The sequence below is a fragment of the Scophthalmus maximus genome, chromosome 1, assembly GCF_022379125.1.
Source record: "Scophthalmus maximus strain ysfricsl-2021 chromosome 1, ASM2237912v1, whole genome shotgun sequence".
In the NCBI taxonomy this organism is placed as follows: domain Eukaryota; kingdom Metazoa; phylum Chordata; class Actinopteri; order Pleuronectiformes; family Scophthalmidae; genus Scophthalmus; species Scophthalmus maximus.
Window position 1 is genome coordinate 22,396,736 of NC_061515.1, and position 23,127 is coordinate 22,419,862.

Genomic DNA, 23,127 nt, shown 5'->3' on the forward strand with positions numbered 1-23,127 from the left:
TCACATTTGAATTATAGCAGACACGGGCGAGACACTGAGTTACTTGAGCACAATTTCTGAGGTATGTCTGAGGCCGACAATACGATTAGAATGAGCTTGTTCATTGGTTCACCGCTTACAAACAAATAATCACTACCTCTTCCTCTCTTCTTTTGGTTTTGGACTATATGAATGATAATTAATAATTGATTTTATAGTAGAATAGTGGATAGTCTATAAACTATAGTAATATATAGTGTCATACAACTTTCAAATATATAATATGAAAGTTGTATGACACTTTGAATGTCTGAAAGATGTGGAACATTTTAAGGTGTTGACTGGAGTTTGTATAGCTGGAAGTAGGATTGAGTAGATACAAATTGAAAAGGCATGAAAAATGTGTACATTTTGAATATTCCCTCTGTTCATTTCAATGGAGCAAAAACAGAGGGAAAACGTTGAATATTTTGGAAAGTACGACAGTTATAAAAAAAGTTGTATACAAGCCAGAATGTCCCAATTGAGCTGATCATTATGATGTTTGAATGAAGTTTGTAGGTTGAAAAAATGTGGAAGCAGAATAAGAGGGCCAAAAAAAACCCAACCTTTATATAGCAATAATATTAACGAAAAGTGTGAATGCCTCAGCAGCACATAAACTCTTGCGGCATCCCCCCGTGACCTTCGACTTCTCGGATACCTTTGCGTAATAGGCCCCGCCTCCTCTCGGACGCCATTGGACGCGTTTCGGTGCGAGCGGCGCGTCTTTCCGATTGGCTCCGCGAGGTGTCACTCGGCGGGCGGCGCTCGCTCGACTTCCTGGTTGTGGCTGTCAAAAACGCAGGAGCTCAGGTTTGCATCCCGACCCGACGCCTTCGGTCGCCGCGCTGCTGCTCTCCCGCCCGAGCGACTCGTATACCGCCTCAAAAACATCAACAACAACCCCCGTGAGTGGCAAGGTCCGTTTTTTTAACATCTACTTTTTGAGGGATATTCAACCCGGTGTTCATTGGCACGGAGCCAAAACAAAGCAGAACCAACATCTGCGAGTTCCTCGGCGCGAGTGGCTGTAGGCGTATGACACATTATAGCTCTCCTCCTGCAAGGACACGCCAGGGGCAATGTGTATATGTGTTGTTTGTTTAATGTCGTAGAAAAGAACTAGCCGAATTATCCCCGTAACGTCAGTCCTGAAGGTGATGTTTCATACCGCGAGCTTATGCGTGGTGGCGGTTAAGACGGAGCCTGTTGTTGTTGTTGATGTTGTTGTTTTTTTCCTCAAAGACCAAACGGAGCTGACATGTTAATCCACGGCAAGACGTCAGCAGATAATAACACCGACTTCCTCCTGTGTGGTGAAGCTAGGTGGCATCATCATAAAAGCCTTATTATGTCGCAGCCGTTGGCCTGTGAACACACTGGTCTTGCGTTTGTCGTGACTGCTGCCAACCCTCACAATGTGAAATATATAAAAAGCAAAATGTCAATGGATCTTCGCCATGGGATTCTCGAAAAAAAAAAAGGAAAAATCCAACCCAGCCCAGCCCACATTCTAGCCAGGAAGCCCCCCACCTTCCTCTGTTGACTCATAATGAGACTGCAGGCTGATGTAAGAGAGCACACTGGGTTGTGACGTAGGAGGGGGGCGGGGCGGGGGGTTATCCCAGCTTTATCATGAGGAGGAAGAGTAAACATTTCTTCTGGTTACGTCACTCATTTGATGGAGCGTCACGTTCAGAACAATCGGACGGCCCCAGTGGCTCGTCCAGATCCAACCGTGTACCGATCGGGGGAAACATTGCTGTCAGGTTGCCCGGGGCTAATTATTGTCATTTTCGGCCTTTACACAGTGTCCGGTAATGAGCAGCCTGTGAGAGGGTGTGAAAGCCTGATGGTATGTGTTTGGAAGGCCAACGCACAGGGTGTTGTTTTTACCCGACTATAACGGCCTAATACCTTGGACTTTTGTGTCCTTGGTACCGAGCGAAATGTGTAATGTGCAGGTTTGAAAAACGGTGAAGTACATGTACAGTACGTGCGTCCATCTTTATATACAGTCTATTAGTCACAACTATATGGAGAGAGCTATAATTATCTCAGTCATGGTCATGTACTGTATAGGTCACAGCTTTAGCTACTAGCACGTGCGTTTGTGGCAGGATGGATTACATCAATGCACTTATAGTTCTGCGAAGAATTACTTCTAACATCATGTATGAGAAGCAGTAAAAGGGGCTGGTTTTCCTAAACCAAGGTACAGTAAATATTTGCCTTTGGATAGACTCTTACATTTTTGGTATGGGGTACAAAAAGATCATTTTTTCCCCCTTTTTAATGGTAATTTTAAGGTAAACGATACGATAGGTTTTTATTGAAAAGCTATAATATGTGACACACTACAATTTGGTCAAAAATGGGCAGAAATGCGATGCTGATTTTTTTGGTGCTTATATTACGAGGTTGTTTGTTAGACCAAACCGGTTGTTGACATTTGGGCCATCTGTAGCTGCGTTATATTAAAAATGCATCATAATCTGCTTCAGCGTATGCCACTCCCTAGGAACAGCACAGTGGGAATACAGATACTTATTGGGGGCAGCACCTGGTGGGAATTGAGCCCCCCCCCCCCCCCCAAGCAGGGCTGGTGTCATGTTCGGCTCACTTTGGAACACAGGGTCATTATAAAGATGTGGGGACATTATCCTAACAGTTGCTTATACTGAACTATGAATATACTGTGTAATGTTTATTTCAAAGGTTGTTTTTTTTTTTGGTGAATTGTGTCGCATTGTAAAATCTGGCCAAATGAGTTGAAACTATACACTTGCTGATTACATTTTTCCATCTTTTCCGGTGTTTTATGGACCTGACAGTTATTGGCAGATTCAATTTCTTGGTTAGTTGTAGTCCAAGTTAAATTTAACTATACATAAAAATATTTGGTCACTCAAAGTAGTTCAAACAAACGATGCAGGGATATCTATAATAAAGGTGTTACTGAATCCTGCAAAGCATGAAAACCAAATATCATCTGCATAATTAGTCATTAATCACTAATAATTTTAATGCATCGCACACAACAGTTAATTATCAAAGCATAACTAATGAAGTGTGTTACTGCTGCATGGTTGGGACATCTAATGATTTTGCAAGAGGTGCAAACTAACAATCGTTTTCTTATGGATTAATCTGTCTGTGTTTTCAGCGGATCGATTTGTCTGATCATGTAGTGTTTTAAATGTCAAAAATGATAACGAATGGCCAGAGGGAATGTCGCGTCCTTTTTATTATTATTTAGTCTGACAAACTGTTTAAAGTGAATATCATGATAGGAATATTTTTCCTATTAAGTTTTAATGTATCCAGCTTTTCACTTCCTCTGATGTTTCTCAATGAAATGAAAGGAAAATAATCAGCAGTTTAAGTAATAATTAACATATTCTATAGTTGCAGCTCTTGGCTGAAAATATGTGATATATGTCAACAAAATAGTTATGGTAATGGGTCATACGTTTTTCCTTTCTCTTCACCCTGGGCACTATATCAGCACAGACAGCATTCCTCTGCTTCTCCGTGTCGTCTTCACGTGAACTTTAATCACTGTGTTTCGGCCTTAAAGACCCCCCTCCCCTCCCCTTCCTCCCCCCTCCCACTAACTCTGCATAAAGCAGTCCCCCTCTTAAGCTTGCATGCCTCCTTCACACGATCACCTGTCATGTCACAGCCTTATAATCCAAGAGTCACCTGCTCCGTCTGTTCACTGCACTTTACTCTGTCTTCAGGGCCAATGGCGTTCAGGAAGGCTCTGAAGCGGACCGCGATCATAGGGGGCGGGGCCGCTGCCACGTTCTTTGGCTTCTCGCACTTAATCGAGTACAGGAAGTCGCAGGTAAGTCAATGGAAAGACGTCACCCCTGAGTTTTAGTGCTGTCGTACGAGTTGTTCCACCAAATATTTGCTTTGTTTCTTCTCGCTAGAATGCAGTTTGCAAGAATTACGTTTCTTGAGGATGGTATTTATCTTTGTTGTGAAAACGTCTGCACGGGAGGCAGGAGCTGCCTGTCAAGACATGTCCTTTCTAGATTTTGGAATGTGTTTGCTTTTGCCACCAAAGGAGTGCGTGGTTCATTTTTATTCTTGCCAGTTGCCGTGCAAGAGGCATCGATTCACTCGCGAACATGCAGTGCATCCTGATCTGTTTAGAAATGATGAAACATGATGCATTTTCTTGCACCAGCAGGTTTTTTTGCATTGTTGTTAAATACATCCAAATGATTTCCTTCTACTCTCAGGTCCAATAAATGTACTTTGTTTATGAAATGTAATTGAAGAATTGAGCAAAGCTTGTTCTTGGGGGCTGATGGCAATACCTACATTAGGGAATAAAAAACATTTGGATATTGATATAATGGCAGATACATATATTGAAAAGATTGGCAATAATTCCCAAGTTGTTATCAACCCTTAGTAAATGTAATTGAGGCTTTATATTTTTACAGCTTAACCATAAACTTGTGTTCTTTTATTGTAAAATGTAAACACAAATACACATCTTTTCTGCATTGTTTATTCTGTAAAATAAGTTTTCATATCGACCAAAATAAATGGCTGTACAGGAATATCTGTCTTACTGTTTGTCACCAGTGTTTGGATGTAAAGTTTCCGACCTCATTTTGTAGGTAAACACGTGAAAGGCAAATTTGAAGCTACGCCAGCAGGTGGTTAGTTTAGCTTGACAGGAAAGAGCTAACGTAGCTTTGTGGCTGAAGGTGACAACCTGCCTGGCCAGCTCCTCTAAAGCTCACTACTTAAGTTGAAAAGCTCTTTAAAAGGCAGTTAAACCTGTAGAAACCCTTCACATTGCAGGTTTTGTGATCTGTGGCATTTGAAGTATGTACATTTTCCTTTAGCAGCATGACAGTGTAGACAAATGACACCAGAAATCTGAGAGAAGACAAAAATTCAGCTTTTTAAATGTTAGTCGAGGTCCTCCTAACTGGTGACACTAGAAGCACCACTGGCCATGAAAGACATTGGTGACTTAACCGTCAAGCCTCAATACTGAGCCACGGATCATCTTCGTGAACACGTAAATAACCGCACGGATTCCTTTTGAAACGCACAAGCAGCTGTGTTTCCCCCTGACCTCTGAACCTGACGCAGGCCTGTTTTAGACATGCCACGCAGACTTTTATTTGACTGTACAACCTAATGTGAACTCTGTTTTGTGTCCTGGTACGAAACTCTTGCCCACCGTCGCCCTCTCAACCAAAGCATGGATTGGTAAGCAAGAAGTAGCCCCTGATGAAATCTAATTATTTCCCACAATAGATTTATAATCATGCATGCGCCTGATCCCAGTGTAATTGCAACGCTGATGAGAAGACTGTCCGTCTTGTCTCCTCTAGCGCAGGCATATGGCTTGGAGAAGTTTTCAAGACAGCACACGATTGGCTATTAGCATGGGCTTTGCTGTGCTATTCACTGGCTTAACTTGATTACGGGGGGGCACGCTGGGGTCTTAATTCTGTGGCGATGTTTGTCTGTATGCATCATTGAAAATAGACAATCATTATATCATCGCCTTGTTTGCTGTCGCAGGCCTAAATTACTGCCACCATTTGCAAGTCAAATGCCACATTCGCTTCAAAGCAGCTTGATGCAATCATTTAGCCTGAACTGCTAAAAAGAAAAATTAATAAATATTTCATCACAAGTGTAATCCCACATCCTTGTATCAGAGAGGAGCTGTGCTTTTTTGTGTTTTCCTTTATTGTAGGTGTGATTATTTGTTTAATTATTTTGATTATCAAAACAAAAGATTGGATTTATTTTGTGGGCTTTGCGATGATGAGCAGCATGTCGCAGCACATAGTAACCCTTAGCAAACTTTGCTTTGCTACAAATCTAATTTTTTAGTTAGTTTAGTTGGTTTTTTTTTTAGCAACACTTCACTCGTAAACTGAAGGTCGAAATGAGACATCATGAACACATTATAATCTCATTTGGCTTCCGAAAACCAATCTTGGATTTGAGGATTGGAAGCTCATTCTTGGTTTTGCTAAAAAATGCATTCAAGAGACAACATGCGGTCGCCATCTCGCTTGTTGTGGCTCATTAGGCGGAAGTGTTAAAAGTATTCAGGTCTTTTACTCACTGTGACTAAAATAAGCAAACTTACAAAGTAAAACACGAAACAAATACAAGCAAATGTATGGAATTTGAATGTAAACATTCATGCACACATTTTCTGCTTTGTTTATCCTGTAAAATAAAAGTTAATCATTCATATTTGCAAACATAAACGCAGATACTGATGTCAGCGAGAAGCTCATATCAGCCGATTTCAAACGGGCTCTTATGAATTAGTAATATCAGTCATCAAGAAGTCAAATTTAATCAGTTGACATAATTCAGTCCAAATATAGACCATGATAACTGAGCTTCACATCACTTTCATCGTTACAACAGCAAATGCATTTCTTGTCGTTATGCTTCTGCACATGCTTTATGTTCCATCCTTTACGACGTGACGCATATTAAAATCATGCATGCATCCTTGTCTTTCAGTAATGTCATTACCCAATCACACCATGATCCATAATGAAAATGATTACATGATATCACGTAATTATGTGAGGTGATTATAATGCAAGATTAATGCATAAACCCATTACGACGTCTCTGTGAATTTGCATGCAGTGTGCTTATAATGTTTCACAACGCAAGTGTGGCTATTTTTGCTTTGCATATTAGAGTTTAACATAGAAATTGACATAGAAATCAATTGATTTTTCACAATTAAGTAAATTCAGTCCCAAAAAAGGTGTTTTGCTCATTTGTGTTTGTGTTATGCCGCGTGTGTCCTCTGTGTCGCAAACCAGGCTCGGTTAGCCCACGTGGCGGCAGAAGCGGAGCTGAAGGCCCCCTTCGCGGACGAACTCCCCTCGCGGCGGGCGCAGCTCGCGGCGCTGGAAATCACAGAGGAGTTTGACGTGCTGGTTATCGGAGGAGGGGCCACGGGGGCAGGATGTGCCTTAGACGCTGTCACACGAAGTAAGCTCACCCGTCAGGCAGCTCCCACTGTATCTGCTTTCAAGTACAGTACATCATTCCCCCTGGGATGTTAACAGGTTTCAAGCACTGTAATTTTCCCCACAGAGGGAAAAGGCCTTGCAGGCTGGGAACAGTTTATAATGGTCTCCCTCGTCAGCACAAAGGGCCGCCACTGAACATACACTGAATGATTTGATCGTTCTAGCGAGTTGGCTTTGTTAGTTCCACACTGGAATAAAGCTTATGCAGTTTGTAAAGTTGTATGATTTCAGGAAAACTATGTTCAAAACATACAGGCTTAAATATTTATCACTGTACAAATGCGTGTCCAAATTAGTCAATCTTAGTAAATCAGATTAGTGTAATGCAAAGTGATATGTGACATAATGTTTATATTGTGATAATGATTTCTTCCTTATGATTTATTTTCTTTGTATCCATGTGATTGGTTGGGAAACCAAGGGTCGGGGCATTCTTTTTTATTCTTGTGTCATAGAGGCTATGAGAAACAAGATTTCATTATATGTTAATTGTTCTGTTGATTTAAATAGATGCAGGAGAGAGGATTGATAATATCTATCTTTGATGTGCCACATCCTGTAATAAGTAATAACTTTTTAGTGTATTTGTTTATGATTTTCCTCAGACCTCAAGACTGCCCTCGTGGAGAGAAGCGACTTCTCGTCGGGGACGAGCAGCCGGAGTACCAAGCTAATCCACGGCGGTGTCCGCTACCTTCAGAAGGCCATCATGCAGTTAGACTACGAACAGGTTCCCCTCTTCATCTTTTTATTTCTCATCTTCATCTTGTTGTTCCTCTTAGACCGCTTTTTAAAATTATTTTTTTTACGACTGAAACAGTACATGATGGTGAAGGAGGCCCTCCACGAGCGAGCCAACCTCCTTGAGATCGCACCTCACCTTTCTGCGCCACTACCCATCATGCTTCCTGTTTACAAGTAAGTGTTGGACTCGTACAATAATTACAAAAAATGAGCACAGGATATTAGGAGGGGAAAAAAACAACTACACAAGCAAAGCAGGTGAAAATTGGCCGGGAAATTTACGCCATCTTTTGAATGTTTGTTATGGCTTTTGATGACCTAAAATGACTAATTGTTTGTGTATATTGCAACTTGATGAAAATGGCACATGAATCACTGTATTCATTTCCAAGATGGTGGCAGTTACCTTACTACTGGGCAGGGATCAAGATGTACGACTTGGTGGCTGGGATTCAGTGCCTGAAGAGCAGCTATGTCCTCAGCAAGGCCAAGGCCTTGGAGCTGTTCCCCATGCTGAAGAAGGACAAGCTGGTGGGAGCGATCGTCTACTACGACGGTGAGTCAGTGCTCGTTTGTTGAACACTCGCAGAAGCTTGTATTTGTTCACATAGACAAGACCATGTGTGGACAGTAACCTAAAAAGCTTTATTTTCTGTAAACACGGACAAGACTTTTGCCCTTTTCGCTGTTTTCCCTTCATGCTCCAAACTACTGGCAATGAACCAACTCAGTTAGCCAGTGAGGGACTAATAAAAATGAGTAGGAACTATAAGAGCTAAATTATATCTCCATGATTTAAAGTTAGACCTCTGCATCTGGAACTTCAGCTAAAGGCCGATGAACCTCTGAGTAAATGTATTCAGGTACAGTAAACGGTCTTGAAACCCGGTCAACAGACTTTGTTTTCAAAATGTCCATGTGTAAATGTGACTGAACAGACTTGATACACACATTTTATCATGTGATTATATATAGTATACACATTATTATAAATGTGACATTCACCTTGTGAGGATATAAATATGTCCATGCCGGATAAACGTCTATCAAGTCTGCTTAGAAATCCATGATGGAAGATTTTATGAATGAAGAGCTTGCCTGATAATCGTGACTTTTTTAAAAATTGTCTTGAATCCTGAATATTAAACTTGTTGATGCACAGGGTCGAAAAAACAACAACAACATTCTAAAACATGTACAGTTCTACTCAAAAGCAGATTAGCATTTCCGAGTGGCCAAACATATTTATGCAATATTTGGTTGTGAGGGGGGAGGGGGCTCAGCAGAGACCTCCAGCTGCACCAGGGGAGTGATTAGCAAACCTGACTTCAATTGTCTAGTCACTGCCCTCGTTACAAGACTTGAACGTGAAGAAGCTTTAAGACATAAAATGAATAGAATGGAATAGAAGCCTTTTATTGTCATTGCACATGTAAAACTGTACAACAACATTTTTTAAACTTTTCCCACTGGTGCATTAGCATAGCAAAGATACGTCACTTTAAAAGAACAGTGAGTAAAAAAGGAATACGTATAAAATTATGTAAATAGAAATATATGTCAATTAAATGTCTCTGTCGACTGAGCATAATAGTGCAGATAGAATTTAAACGGATGGTTATGCTAGTAATGATTGTAAATTGTCCATAATTGCACATTTCCCAGATTGCACATTGTCCATAAATATGTGTGTGTGTGTGTGTGTGTGCGTGCGTGCGGGAGGGTGAGGGTGGTTATTGCATTTGGAAAGAAGCTGTCTCTGAACCGTGAGGGCCTGGTTCTGATGGACCTGTAGCGCCTGCCAGAGGGCAACAGGTCAAACAGATAGAAACCAGGTTCTGAGCTGTCCCTGGTGATTCTATCCGCTCTGCTGAGGCAGCGGGACGTGTATATGTCCTTCAGGGAGGGGAGGGGGTAGCCGGTGATCTTCTGCGCAGTGTTTATCACTCTCTGGAGTTTGTTCCGGTCTGCCTCAGTGCATTGTGAATACCGAACTGAGATACAGAAAGTCAGAACACTCTCGATGGAGGAGCGGTAGAAGGTCACAAGCAGCTTGTTCCTCCTGAGCACCCTGAGGAAGTGTAGCCGCTGCTGAGGCTTCTTTATGACCACCGCCATGTTGGCAGTCCAGGAGAGGTCAGCAGAGATCGTAGTGCCCAGGAAGCTGAAGGTGCGGACCCTCTCTACACAGTCACCGTTGATGTAGAGGGGAGCTGGGTCTGCTCTGCGGTTCCTGAAGTCCAGGATTATCTCCTTTGTTTTTGTGGTGTTCAGCGACAGGTTGTTGTTTGAACACCATGATGTTATTTTCAGGATCTCATCCCTGTACTCGGACTCGTCTCCTCCTGAGATCAGTCCCACCACCGCCGTGTCGTCCGCAAACTTCACTATGGTGTTACCTGGGTGGTTTGGACTGCAGTCATGGGTGTAGAGAGAGTAGAGAAGTGGGCTCAGCACACATCCCTGTGGAGAGCCTGTTCTGAGTGTATGGGTGGAGGAGAAGTGGAGTCCGAGTTTCACCTTCTGGGGGCGATCACTGAGAAAGTCACGGATCCAGGAGCGGCTGAGCGGATGGAGTCCCAGGTCAGACAGTTTTCTGACCAGGATGTTCCGAGAAGATTGTGTTGAAGGCTGAGCTGTAGTCAATGAAGAGCATCCTAACGTAGATCTCCCGGTGTTCCAGGTGAAGGTGGGGGGGAGGCAGGCTTTGATGTGATGGAGGACCAGCCGTTCAAAGGTTGTTTTTTTTAATAGGATTTTTTAACAATGCAACTCTGGGAAAAAAAAAATATTTCTCAAAAGAATCTGTGTTCAGAATAGATAAGTCACATTTTCGAGATTGTGGAGAAGCTGTATGAGGAAGCAGAACAGGAGATTGAAGACCTCGCTCAGATGTCAATCTTGCCTGAGGGTCGTTCACGTGTCAACTGGTCCCCGAACAAAAGCGTGTTGACAGGCTGGCAGGATGCCCTCCCCTGCCCCGTGGCGGTAAATTTCGCGTGTTCCCCTGCACGGGTTGCGGAGGAGAACCGTGCATATGCTGAGTGTCCAGCTGAGTGTGAGGAAATTTCGTGTCCCTGGGCGAATAACAACTCTGTGTCTGTTACTGCCAGCGCCTAATGTCCACCCACAACAGATTTGCAGTTTTTTTATTCATTTTTATTTATATCTGATGCCAATGATATATCTTATGAGGCTTGTAATGTCTCCATATTTCCTCTCCAGATGTAAAAATGTAAGGGGTCATATATGACTGGATTTTCTGCAGGCTGGAATGAAGGGGGAGGGCATTTTCATGGTGCAAAGCAGCATTTTTTGATTTCCTCCCTCCTCCCGCTCCCCACCATCACCTGCTCTGAGGGGTGGGGGTGGAGGTAGGACAGGGCCGTGATGGTGTGTGTGTGGGGGTGGGGGGGTGGGGGGGCATCCTTTCTCCAATTATGCCGTCTGGAACAATCACGGCTGTGACATTTCGGAAGCCTGACCTTCTCTCCCGGCGATGTGGAGCACAGGAGCGGCGGTGGCGGTTGAACCAGCCATTTTTCCCGCTGTCTTGGTTACCGGCGCTCCCTCTCGCCACCAACAGCAGCGGCTTTTTATTCTCACAAACACCGGAGAGCAAATGTGTGGATACCTTTTTCTTTTCATTTTGAATTTGCAGGTTGGCTTATTTGTTTTTATGCTGCTGTAGATACAGCCTCTTCATACAGTGGTTCATTTCCAGTGCTTTTAACATATTGCCCCTATATATGAATAGGAAAGACAAAGAGTTAGAAATTTAGTAGGTTGGTACCAACAAATGTCTGGACTGAAATAGTCTAAAGAAATAAAGATAAAAAAAGCTTTATTACTTCATTCTAAGGCCTTCAGTTCCCATAATCCTTTTTGAAATTACTTAGGAATACAGTCTGTGCTGCATTATCCAGTCATTTATAGTTTTTCCTTACAATATAACTATGTATTGTATTTTAGGAGACAAAGCAGTTCCGGGTAAGAAATCCAGTGCCTGACAACCTCTCTCTCTCTCTTCGTGTCCGTCCCCTTCAGGGCAACACAACGATGCCCGCATGAACCTGGCCATCACCATCAGTGCCGCTCGCTACGGCGCCGCCATCGCCAACTACACAGAGGTGGTTAGCCTGCTGAAAAAGAAGGACGAGGAGACCGGCAAGGAGAAGGTGTGCGGCGCCCACTGCCGAGACGTCGTCACAGGTGACGGGGGAAGGGGGAAGTTTCCCTGAACCAGTGGCGAGAGAGAACCACCCTGCACTTAAAAATGTAGACGTCCATGAGCAGAATTAATTTTAATTCGCTCAGTGCTGTTACACTTGAAAGGTCAATAGACACCAGGGGTTAAAGAGACAGCTGAACAGCTGTCATTTCAAAATAAAAATTTCAAATTGTACTGCGTTGCATGGAAATTATGTGAAGGGAAATGCCCTCACCCAGTTTTGCTTCTACTTTTTATAGTGTTAAATGTAAATTGTAAATGGAGTTTCACTTTACTGATTCAAACATTTTATGATGCTGTGGTCGTATTTTTAGAGGCAAAGGTCAGTGACGGGTGCAGCTCTGGAGTAAGCGCAGTTGAACGTCAAAATATTTGTACAACTCTGTGGAATTTTTGGGGTGTGTTGAATCAAGCTCTTATCAAGTTTTTTAGTTGACTTGTCGTCACTCCTTTTCAACAGGACGTGAGTTCGACGTGAAGGCCAAGTGCGTGATCAACGCCACCGGACCGTTCACAGACTCCGTGAGGAAGATGGACAACCAGGAAACCAGAAACATCTGCCAGCCCAGTGCTGGCGTTCACATCGTCATCCCCGGTTACTACAGGTATAAAACACTTAACAGCCCAACACACCAATGCTCTTTGCTTCAAAGCTGTCATACATTTCTATTTAAGTTGCCCAAGTTGTCTTCTCTTATATCACTGTGTGCATATTTATTTCAGTGTTCTCTCATTCCTCTTTGTAAATACTAAGCTAACTAAACTATTATCTGACCTATACTTACGTGCATAGAGCAATTGTCTCTGGTTAGAATACAGCAGAGAAATAGAGTGTTTTTTGTTGGAGTTGAGGGTTTTTAAAGTTCAGCAAAGCTTATTGAGCGAAACCCGAGGGAGCGCGAGCCCTTTGAACAGCGGCAGGAAATGCCAACCACCTAATTCTCTCCTTCTTCCCTTTTCTCTCGTGTTCGTCCTGCCGCTATCTGTCACCACCTCCCCCTCCACCCTGTCCTCCCTATTTTCTTACACCTTAACTCCTCAATTTCATCATGTTCTTGGTGTTACCTTTCCCTCCCCAACGCTTTGATTCTTCTCTCAGACGCATGAAAGTAAATGAAATATAGATAATCTACTTAACAAGAAAATGAAACTGTCTATTTGACATAATACCAACTAGTGCCACTTGCGCCATTTCCCCTTGTTCGACAGCCCGGACAACATGGGTCTGCTTGATCCAGCCACGAGCGACGGACGAGTCATCTTCTTCCTGCCCTGGGAGAAGATGACCATCGCCGGCACGACCGACACCCCCACCAGCATTACGGCTCACCCAATCCCGGGGGAGGACGACATCAACTTCATTCTGAGGGAGGTCCGCAACTACCTCAGCCCTGACGTAGAAGGTATACTGGGGTTGTGAGGAGCCTGCCCGTCACGAAACAGGGTTTTCTTCAGGAATATATATTTTTTTATGTTCTTAACCTTTTAAACAATTGCTCCCAAAATGATTTCAGTGCTGTTGAGTTAACTGACGCCAGTTCCTTGACATCACCTGCTCAGTTTGAGTTTTGGCTCTGAGAGTTTGCAGAACAGCACATCTCAAAGCAAACTTAAAAAATAAATAATCACATAAGACTTTGTTTAAGCAAATATCAGCTGCAGCATCATCGCGCTGTTACAGGCCCACAACAGCATTACGTTCTCTAAGAAGAGACAAGCTTGCTCTTAACAAAAAAATCTAATTGAAAAAAAATTCAAGGGGAGATTCTTGCTTAAATTTATTCTTAAGTAGCAATTGTTGTGTCGATGTGCGCAGTGCGCCGAGGTGACGTGTTGGCAGCGTGGAGCGGAATCCGTCCTCTGGTGACCGACCCCAACTCCAAAGACACTCAGTCCATCTGCAGGAACCACATCGTCAGCATCAGTGACAGCGGGCTGGTCACCATAGCTGGTCAGTCGGTTTTTCGTCTGTTTCAGTATTTCAATAAATCAGACCATTACCTGATTGATATTAATGCACAATTTTGCAGGTGGTAAGTGGACCACTTACAGATCCATGGCTGAAGAGACTCTGGACGCGGCCATCAAAGCCCACGGCCTCTCAGCCGAGCCCTGCAAGACTGTCGGCCTGATGCTGGAGGGGGCGAAGGGCTGGACACCGACACTGTACATCCGCCTGGTGCAGGACTACGGCCTGGAGAAGGAGGTAAGACACATAAACAAGCTTTAGGTGGATGATTGCATTAGTGTGCAGAAACAGTGTTCTCACTAGTGGAATTAAACTTCAGTGGGTAGAGCAAGAGAACCTGTTTCTCTCCTCACTATAATTAGTCCCTGAGGGTGAAGTATCATATTGTACCATTTTTTTTTTTTTAAATGGACAGATCTCTTGTCACTGCAGACACTGATGTTTCCTGTCACCTGCTCTTTTATCAGGAAGATAAGAAACGATTCCCTCTCCTTTCTTCAATATCGTTATTGTCCATTTTGGTTTGATAATTCAACACAGTGAGAAGACTGTGCCCACAGTGTCAGTGTACTATTCCGAATTAGCCATTAGCTGTTCCTGTTTGCAGTGTGCCGACAGACACGCAGAAAACTTTCACTGGATTACTTTGAGACGGAAGAAAATTTTAAAAGCTGATGAATTTCAGGCAATTGCTTGACTTTTTAGGATGTCTTATTTCTATTATTTCCAAGTGGATTTATGACCATATATGCATGATGGACATTTGTGACAAGGATTCTAATCTAAAAACATGTTTGCTCTCTGTGTGAGTGAGCTATGTTTCTGTTGTTTTTTTTTGCCACCAATTGTTAATGGATCTAATAGCCTTAATTTACTTATTGAGCTGTTGATGTTTAATAAGAAGATCATTTTTTATCATAAGTCTCAAAAACAATACTTGATGATTTTATGATTTTTTTCTTCCCTCTAAATGCCAATAAATCTTTCTGCTGTTCTGCACAGTGTCTTAAGGATTAGCGCAGGTTGCCAAATACTGTACGATCTGTAAGCAGAGGTTTAGGAACTGAGTTCGGGACACTGCAGACAGTTCCAGTCAAACACTACAATATATTTATTATATATAATATATTATATATATTATATATAATTATATATTTTACGGCTCTGTTCAACTTGAACAATCAAGATACAACCTTTAGAAAAGACACAAACTATTTCTCTCTTAGTAGCAGCTCTTTTGCCTCCAAGAACAGTTTTGACTTAATAAAACATTTTTAAGCCAGACGAGAAGTAGAAAAGAAAAGACCTTTAACTACCCACTGTACACAGGAGCAGACACGCATTCATCTACAAAGAGACCTGTAAAAAAAACACAGTCACTGTCTTCTTCACCGGCAGGAGCAGCAGTGGAGCTGACATTAAAGCCGCTCCCGTAACAATGCTGACATTTCTACTACACAAAAGACTGGACGCGCGCGGCGATGCGCTGTACGCTGAGCAATGTATCAGTGGCATTAAGTAAGGACGTATTGATTTACATCAGCGACGCGCCATCTTTCCAATAATTGGCCAGAGCGTTTGTCATTAAACCCAATAGGACATTGTTTCATGAAGAAAAAGTGCTCGAGCACAAGAGTGCCTGCGGTGTACTTACTCCTCATTAGAGGCATCCGCCAGCCGCTCCGCTCTTCTCCGGGAATATTCCTGAAAGGTCACTGTTGATATTTGGACAACGCTTGCCCTTTCAACATGATGGGCAAGCCCACGATCTGAATAGCAAATAGACCTCTCACATTCTGTAACCGTATATGACGCCCCCCATTGACAAAGTGGCGCTAACGTTTATCGCTTAACTCGAGGTGAGATCGATCGCATGAACACCAGGAGCTGCCACTGCAATCCACATTGGTTTTAACCTGTGAACGTGCGAATAATGAACTTAAAAGACAACTCATCAAAACTTGCTGCGATCCCGACAATTAGAATTCACAACAGAAGTCCACTTTGAGTTTTCGTAAATAGAATTAGAAAAAAACATCAGTGTATTTATTTCAGTTCACAGTTAGTGGATTATATTTTTATTAATATTTTTGGGATATTTAAATTTAATTTTGAGATAGTTTGTTCATCAGATATTTCATCAATATTTTGTACATGTTTTATATGTGTTCTGCACAGGACTCTCTTCTCTTTTTTCATCTTGTGTTTTATATTGTTTTCTCCGAGCACAGGTGGCCCAGCACTTGGCCGCGACGTACGGTGGAAAGGCGTTTGACGTGGCGAAGATGGCTCAGGTTACTGGGCAAAGATGGCCAATCGTAGGGAAACGGCTGGTGTCTGAGTTTCCTTACATTGAGAGTGAGGTGAAGTGCGATTCCCTCTGCAACAGGTTTGGTAGTTCTCAAGACTGTTTTTCCCCTGTTTGTTTCATGTGAGTGTGTCGTTTTCCTTAGGTGCTGTACGCGATTAAGGAGTACGCCTGCACCGCCATCGACGTCATCGCCCTACGAACACGCCTGGGCTTCTTGAACGTGCAGGCAGCCGACGAAGCGCTCCCACGTATCGTCCAAATCATGGCGAAAGAGCTGGGCTGGAGTCAGGAGAAAACTACGGTATGATTTCGAATTGGTTTAAGAACTCCAAGAAACATCAACACACATGAAAACTGAGCTCTTTTAAGTCGTTATTCTTAACCACCACATGAAATACTAAAGTAATGTAGAATATCCCGAAATCAATCAACACGTTAATTCATAAAATCCACTTATTTTATAATTAGTAAATATCAAGTGTAAAAAGGAAGTGTTTGTAACCACTAGAAGAGAGCTGCCATGATTGATCAGATAAATTATCTACAAACTTTAATATGCCATTCATAGCAAGAAAAAAATGTCAAGCTGATTACATGTTTAACTCCTCTCTCTTTGTGGTTCTATAAAAACCAGGCAGAACTAGAAGCAGCCAGGAAGTTTTTGTACCATGAGATGGGCTACAGGTCCCGTTCTGAGCAGCTGACCAAGACATCTGAGATCAACTTAGACTACCAGGAAGTGATCAGGTAATTTTTTCCCCCCTTCCTTCAAAAATCCACCACTTGTTGTCTCTGTGTAAAGGGAAACTTCTGCAGGTGAATGGTTTAGTCAAGGGTGTAATTTCTGCATGGGACATTAGTGACAACATTATTTTTTACTGTTTAACCCTGAAACGGATGAGCGGCTTGGATAACGGATGGATGGATGTTGACTTATACAGGTTCATACTGACTTTAGTTCTATAATCTCTTCGACCTTCCAGCCACCTAAAAAAATGTCATCTGAGTCACTGTCAGGTCTCACTGTGCACTAATCCCTCGTCCACATGTACACCAGTAGGATTTCCTCCTCCGTGCACATAACAACGTAAGAACAATGGGCGTTGACCGTAAAGCCACAATGGCCAATCAGGAGCCTGAAAAAAAAGCTACTAGTGTTTCTCCCATAGACCGACAACTATGACGTTAACAAAAACTCCATTGTCCCTACATGACAACACTGAAATAGGCGTTTCTGGAAATCTTCGGCCTAATTTTGCAAAAGTTATGTTTTAGGAAAAAATACAGTTTTTGCCAGGAGCTTTTAATAGGCATTTTTTATTATAATGTTTTTAATTTCGTGTCCCCCACCTTCTGAAACCTCCTTTGGTTTCAGTTGTTATTCTGGCACTTAAATTATCAATGAAAATGAATTTTATTCTCTTAACTCCTTGTATATTTGTTCTTTTGTTATAATTTATTTCTGTAGTGATCATACCAGTGGAAGCACATATGGAGTATGAGAACAATCCCTGTATGTCGCTGTGGATCTAAACATATAATCTGTCTGAATTATTATCTTGATCGAATGAAGGCAAAAGCAGCAACATGTCTTTAAAAAAGTAAAGTAATCAAGTTTTTGGAAACTTGGAGACGTCCAATTTTTAGGTTTCTCCTCATCTTTATTTGGTTTCATAGGTTTTGTTTCCGACAAATTGAAGCGTGGTGTGAACATGACCCACGGGCTCAACAGTATACTCACATAAAGCGAGAGACCTAAATTAGATAATGACTATCAGTGTTGCGTTATCGCTTACAGAGACAGCTGTCAAAGGCCATTATTGCTCATTAGGTCCAAGTTCTCCTAATTGCTGCAGAAGTGTCAGAGCTAATAACTGCCTCTCTGTCCGACAGATACAAGAAACGTTTCCACAAGTTCGACAAAGAAGGCAAAGGATTCATCACCACCGTCGACGTCCAGCAAGTTTTGGACGTGAGTTCTCGTTCGTTTTTCTGTCCCGTCTCTCCACACACCTGGTTGTCCTCGTTGTATATATTATTGATCCCTGGGTTTGTTTTTCCTTCTCCGCAGAACATCAACGTCCAGATTGATGAAAACGCGCTCCACGAGATCCTCAACGAGGTGGACCTCAACAAGAACGGACAAATTGAGATTGATGAATTCCTGCAGGTACGTAACATGCAGTCAGTGATATAACTTGTAGAGGAGAGGGATTTGATGAAAAAGTGTTCACAGCAGCAGATGCTTCACTTGTTTACTAGTAGTGATGTCATCTTCCACATTCCTCCTCATTGTGCAAATTTCATCTGGTCTGGAGGTGAACCTGCAAACACAAGGCGTGACGTCTCAACGCGCAGGTTCGAGCTGATGAGGTTACTGAGAGAGGAGGAATCTCGGACAGCGACTTGTTTAATGAGGCCTCAAGTGTGTCCGGATGCTCCTGGGTCCGTCCGCTGCTTACATTGCTCTCTCACTGAGCAGAGTGTGATGACAGTCGAGAATTTAGTCCTTACCTTGCTGAGGAAACAAGCTCGCAGTGGGACAAATCTGCCAAATAGTCAGAGTATCTTTGCACCACATCCCTTTACTGTTTTTCCCCCTAAATCTGAGTCTTTTATATTTATATTTAGGTTTGTATTTTTGTTTATATAGAGCTCTATTTTTCTGCTATGCACTTCACTGCTGCCAACACCCAAATATCCCCGTTGTGTGAGGAATAGAGCAATATCTTATCTCTTAAAACACAAAGGAGTTGAGGACTATTTCGTCATTGCCTGTCTTGTGATTCACGATGCTCAATATCATGTTGTTTGTTTCTGCCTGTGTGTGCGTCCGCCCTGCCAGTGGACGCCTTAGGGACAACAAACAGGTAGTGTGGCACCGATGTGGAAACGACTGCTGTCGCCCTTGTGAGCCGACTCGAAAAGGGCAATTAACAACAAAGTTACACAATTTTTTCCTGAAGAGAAATGTTTTGTTTTTTTTAGAAAAATTGTGTAAAAAAACAACCTCTCAAGACAAACTAAAAACCCATCCACGAAGTGTTAAAGCTGCAATAGGTCACGTTATGCGTCGCACAAGCCAAGTATAAGTCGAGTGATATTCTGTATTTTTGACATTGCCATAAAACATTATTATTAATATACATGACAATGAAAAGCACCAAATTCAAGACAACATGCAACTGTTTTGGCATTTAACTTGAAAGATTAATGATTAATTACCAAAATGCCTGCCAGGTGAGTAATAATTGATTGTTGCTGCTCTATAACAGTATTGATCTCAATATATTAGATATTGGCGTCATTAAAGTCAACATTTTTTGGAGTTGCTGTCCCATTTTTTGTCAGATTTATCTTGTCTGTTCCTTTCATGGGCTTTTTCAACAGTGAGAAAAATTCAGAAAAAAAACGTTGTCGGTATCCTGAAAAAATAACAATGCAATATCGATTAGTAGAGATCCTCAAATGTGACGTCTGAATTTTTTTTTTATTAAACCAGGCGAACACTGACAAGGTCATGTTTTCTGATTTCATACCTGAATCAGATTAGTTTGAATATTCCAGAATTTTCAAGGTGTTGTTTTGCACCTTCCCTTTCACGTAAAGAAAAAACTAAATCAAACCTAGTTCGGCTTTAACACATGAAAAAAACACAGTTGGTGCTGGTTTCACTTCCTCTTTGACTCGGGCATGTGAAGGTGGTCGGACAGATCTGGAGTCTGTGGCAGGAGGGTCTCTTCATACATGCGCATGCGTCATCCAGATACAGTAATAATTCCCGGCTTGTTTAATAAAAAAAGGAAACATATATAACGTGTTTTCCGCTGTCCCCCCTGTAGCTGATGAGCGCTGTGAAGAAGGGGGAAATGTCGGATAGCCGCCTGGCCATTCTCATGAAGACGGCGGAGGAGACTCTGAATAAGAGGGGCCCGGTGACGGTGGACCGGAGCGGCGGCGGAGTCTGAGAAAAGGATGTGGTAATGACAACAACAACAACAACAACAAAACAACTCATGCAAATGATGCTCATTTGAATGACAATGTAGCAATCAAGCGCGGCAGGATAAATTTGGACAAATCAAGTGCAGACCAGTAAACACTCCTGAGTCGCGAGTCAAACTGGATCCAATGATTGAGAGAGTAGATCCATTTGTTCTCAACAACAGGTGCCTCTGATATCACACAGCACACAATCAAACTGTTTTTATAGCCTTTTTAAAACTATTTTATCTCTGCAGCTTCTCGAACACTCCTTTTTTTTCTTTTTTTTTTAAAACTTCATTCATTTCACGCCAACGACGCCGATTGTTGTGTGAATGCCGTCCTCGATGCTTCCCTGGGGTTTTTGGTTTTGTTTAAATTCTGCAGGTTCATTATTCCCCTTAAAAAAGGTTTGCCGGAAAGAATTTTGGAATTTGACGTGACCCAGTGCTTTCTGTAGCTGTCTTTGTTAGACCTACAGTAAATAAACAAAGGGCATGAATAGAAAAGAGAAGATGTGGAAACTGAAAACAGAAGATGTATATATCGGGTCTCTCCGGTAAACTTCATTTTAGGAAATAATGCACCTCTCAAATATAAATCCTCACTGATCATGTGAGTGTGTGGTTTCTGATCTTAGCATGTTACAAGCAGTAGTTGGGTGACGTTTGATATTTAATAGGTTTTAAAGCACTCCGAGATGTTTCTGAAGTTTTTCTGCTGCAATCTCACTGCCTGTTCTTTGTTTTTAGGGTAAAAACAAATTATTTATATATATATATATGATCAGGGCTACGTGTGAAAAGAAATTGTACTTCATCTTGTCCCAGTGTTTTTTCTATCTGCTGCACTTCCAGCAAACTACTAATACTGAGGTTTACAGGACGAGGTTTCCAGCTTTAGCGTCACCGTCCTCGAACGGTCGTCCGCTACTTCTCTGTTGTCTTCATATTTTTTTTCCCAGAATTATTTATTCTCATTTCCTCACAGACATAAACACAGAGATTATAAATGCGTCACCAAAACATGCTTTTAAAGTTATTGTATCAGCGGAATCACATGCTACTTTTTAACCTTATTCTCTAAATAATGCATTATTTGCATTTTAGATTTGAGCAGCTGTATTAACGCACATCCAGTCTGTCTGACAGCAACACACTGATTTATATATATATATATAGTATAGAATCCTGCATGCTGTGAGCTGATGTTTTCATTTTAATAAGATTTTTTATTGTAGTTGCATGTTTCATCTTTTTTAAGGGCGGATGGAAACTGGTCTGTGTACTATGTATTAATGTGTATGTGCCTTATTGTGCCTAAGAACATGACACTTAATCATCTTGCCTCTTTTCCACAAACTCTCCATGTTCAACACACAGGAAATAATCCTGAGAATGTCAAGATATTTATATAATTTTTAAACATTCATTATAAAAAGAACTGTATTTAAACTTTTTTTGGTGTTATTTGTAATGACAGAGGCCTGTTGTAAGGGACGAGCTGCCTGTGTTGAAAAGGGTTCATGAGCAGAATTTGACCAGTGGAGAGTTTAAAGTGAAATTTTTAGTTTGGTAATTTTTGACTTTTTCCAGAACTGACAGCTGGGAAAATGATACGGCAGTGTGTTGGAAATATTAATGAATATGTATAATTCATTAATTTATGGGACGTACAAGTCACAGTGGACTTTTAAGTCTTGTCATATCCGTCACAATTAATTCTCCATGTCTGTCTCCACTTTTTGATTAGCTACTTATTCATAAACTTTTTATTTGACCCTTTATTTTTCCACTATTGAAAAAAAATTGAAAATATACATAGAAATAGGTGGATGTAAGTGCACTTGGTTAATTTTGTAATTGTCCCTGTTAATTAAAACCACTGGCCCCACCAACACCGTGCAGGGTTCTTTTTTAAGTGGCAGCCCCTCGCCACAGGCCTCTGTTAAGTCTTTTATTTTGAAAGAGGTGTGTGTACGTGTGCATTCTGTGCTTCCTTATTGCCTTCACATTATGATTTATATTCATTCACAACTGCAGCTTTTGAGATTTTGTCTCATGGATGTTGGATCATTTTTTTTTATACATAAAGCGAATCATTCCGTTCTTCTTCCTCCCATGTCTCAAACACTGTAACTGTTACTGAAGTGTGTGTATCAGTGGGGGGGGGGACTACAATGTCTCCACAACGAGGACCCTTGAAACTGCCAACACCACTCTTCAAGAATAGCTCATGGGCAGCGCAACTCGAATCCTGATGTTTGATTGTCTCCTTTTACGGATGAAATTACAGCTTTATCCCGGCTCAAAGAGAATCATATTCCTAGTTCCTGTCTGTTCTGCCAGTACTGTAAGAAAACTCAAGTCTTTCGGGTAAAAAAAAGAAACAAAGCAATTATCTAATTAAATGTATCTGGTTGCCCACAAACCTTTGTGTTTTTTGTTTTGCGTGTCTCGTGAGCATAATTCATACGTGGCGTCAGCAGAGCGACGGCATGTGAACCGGACAGAGAAGAATGTTTTTTCTTTTTCATTTAATGTGTTCAAATATGGATAATGAAAATGTTTTGACAAGAAAATCTGAGGACAACAATAAGACACCACTTGCTACTTGTCTGTATTGTATTTATATCTTTATAAGGATAAATGTGTTGTTTTGTTTAATCATAATCCTAAAAAGTGTGGAACACTCACCACAAGGTCCATTTAATTCTGGAGCTGTAGACCATATCACATGAGCTTCATCAGTTACTTCCTGATGGCTTGTATGACTTTTTTGTTGTTGTCCATCTTGGCTAAGGAAGAAA

The 23,127-nt window shown here is 41.7% G+C and overlaps 1 protein-coding gene across 6 annotated transcripts; it reads left to right on the top strand.

Moving 5' to 3' along the window:
* Position 1: 1 nt before the first annotated feature.
* gpd2 (glycerol-3-phosphate dehydrogenase 2 (mitochondrial)) lies at positions 2–22,748 on the top strand. Of its 6 annotated transcripts, none has more exons than XM_047332581.1 (18): positions 2–61; positions 3,765–3,871; positions 5,257–5,265; positions 6,867–7,038; positions 7,685–7,809; positions 7,900–7,997; positions 8,216–8,379; positions 11,871–12,035; positions 12,515–12,659; positions 13,264–13,457; positions 13,871–14,005; positions 14,085–14,260; positions 16,255–16,386; positions 16,477–16,635; positions 16,969–17,081; positions 18,228–18,306; positions 18,406–18,504; positions 20,177–22,748. In XM_047332581.1, the coding sequence occupies exons 2-18, from the start codon at positions 3,770–3,772 to the stop codon at positions 20,300–20,302; spliced, it is 2,193 nt and encodes a 730-aa protein (XP_047188537.1). In that variant the 5' UTR covers positions 2–61; positions 3,765–3,769; the 3' UTR covers positions 20,303–22,748. The 6 variants fall into 6 exon arrangements, with proteins under 6 accessions (XP_047188537.1, XP_047188544.1, XP_047188534.1 ...); XM_047332578.1 differs by lacking the exon at positions 2–61 and adding an exon at positions 774–929; XM_047332579.1 differs by lacking the exon at positions 2–61 and adding an exon at positions 788–941.
* The last annotated feature ends 379 nt before the right edge of the window (positions 22,749–23,127 follow it).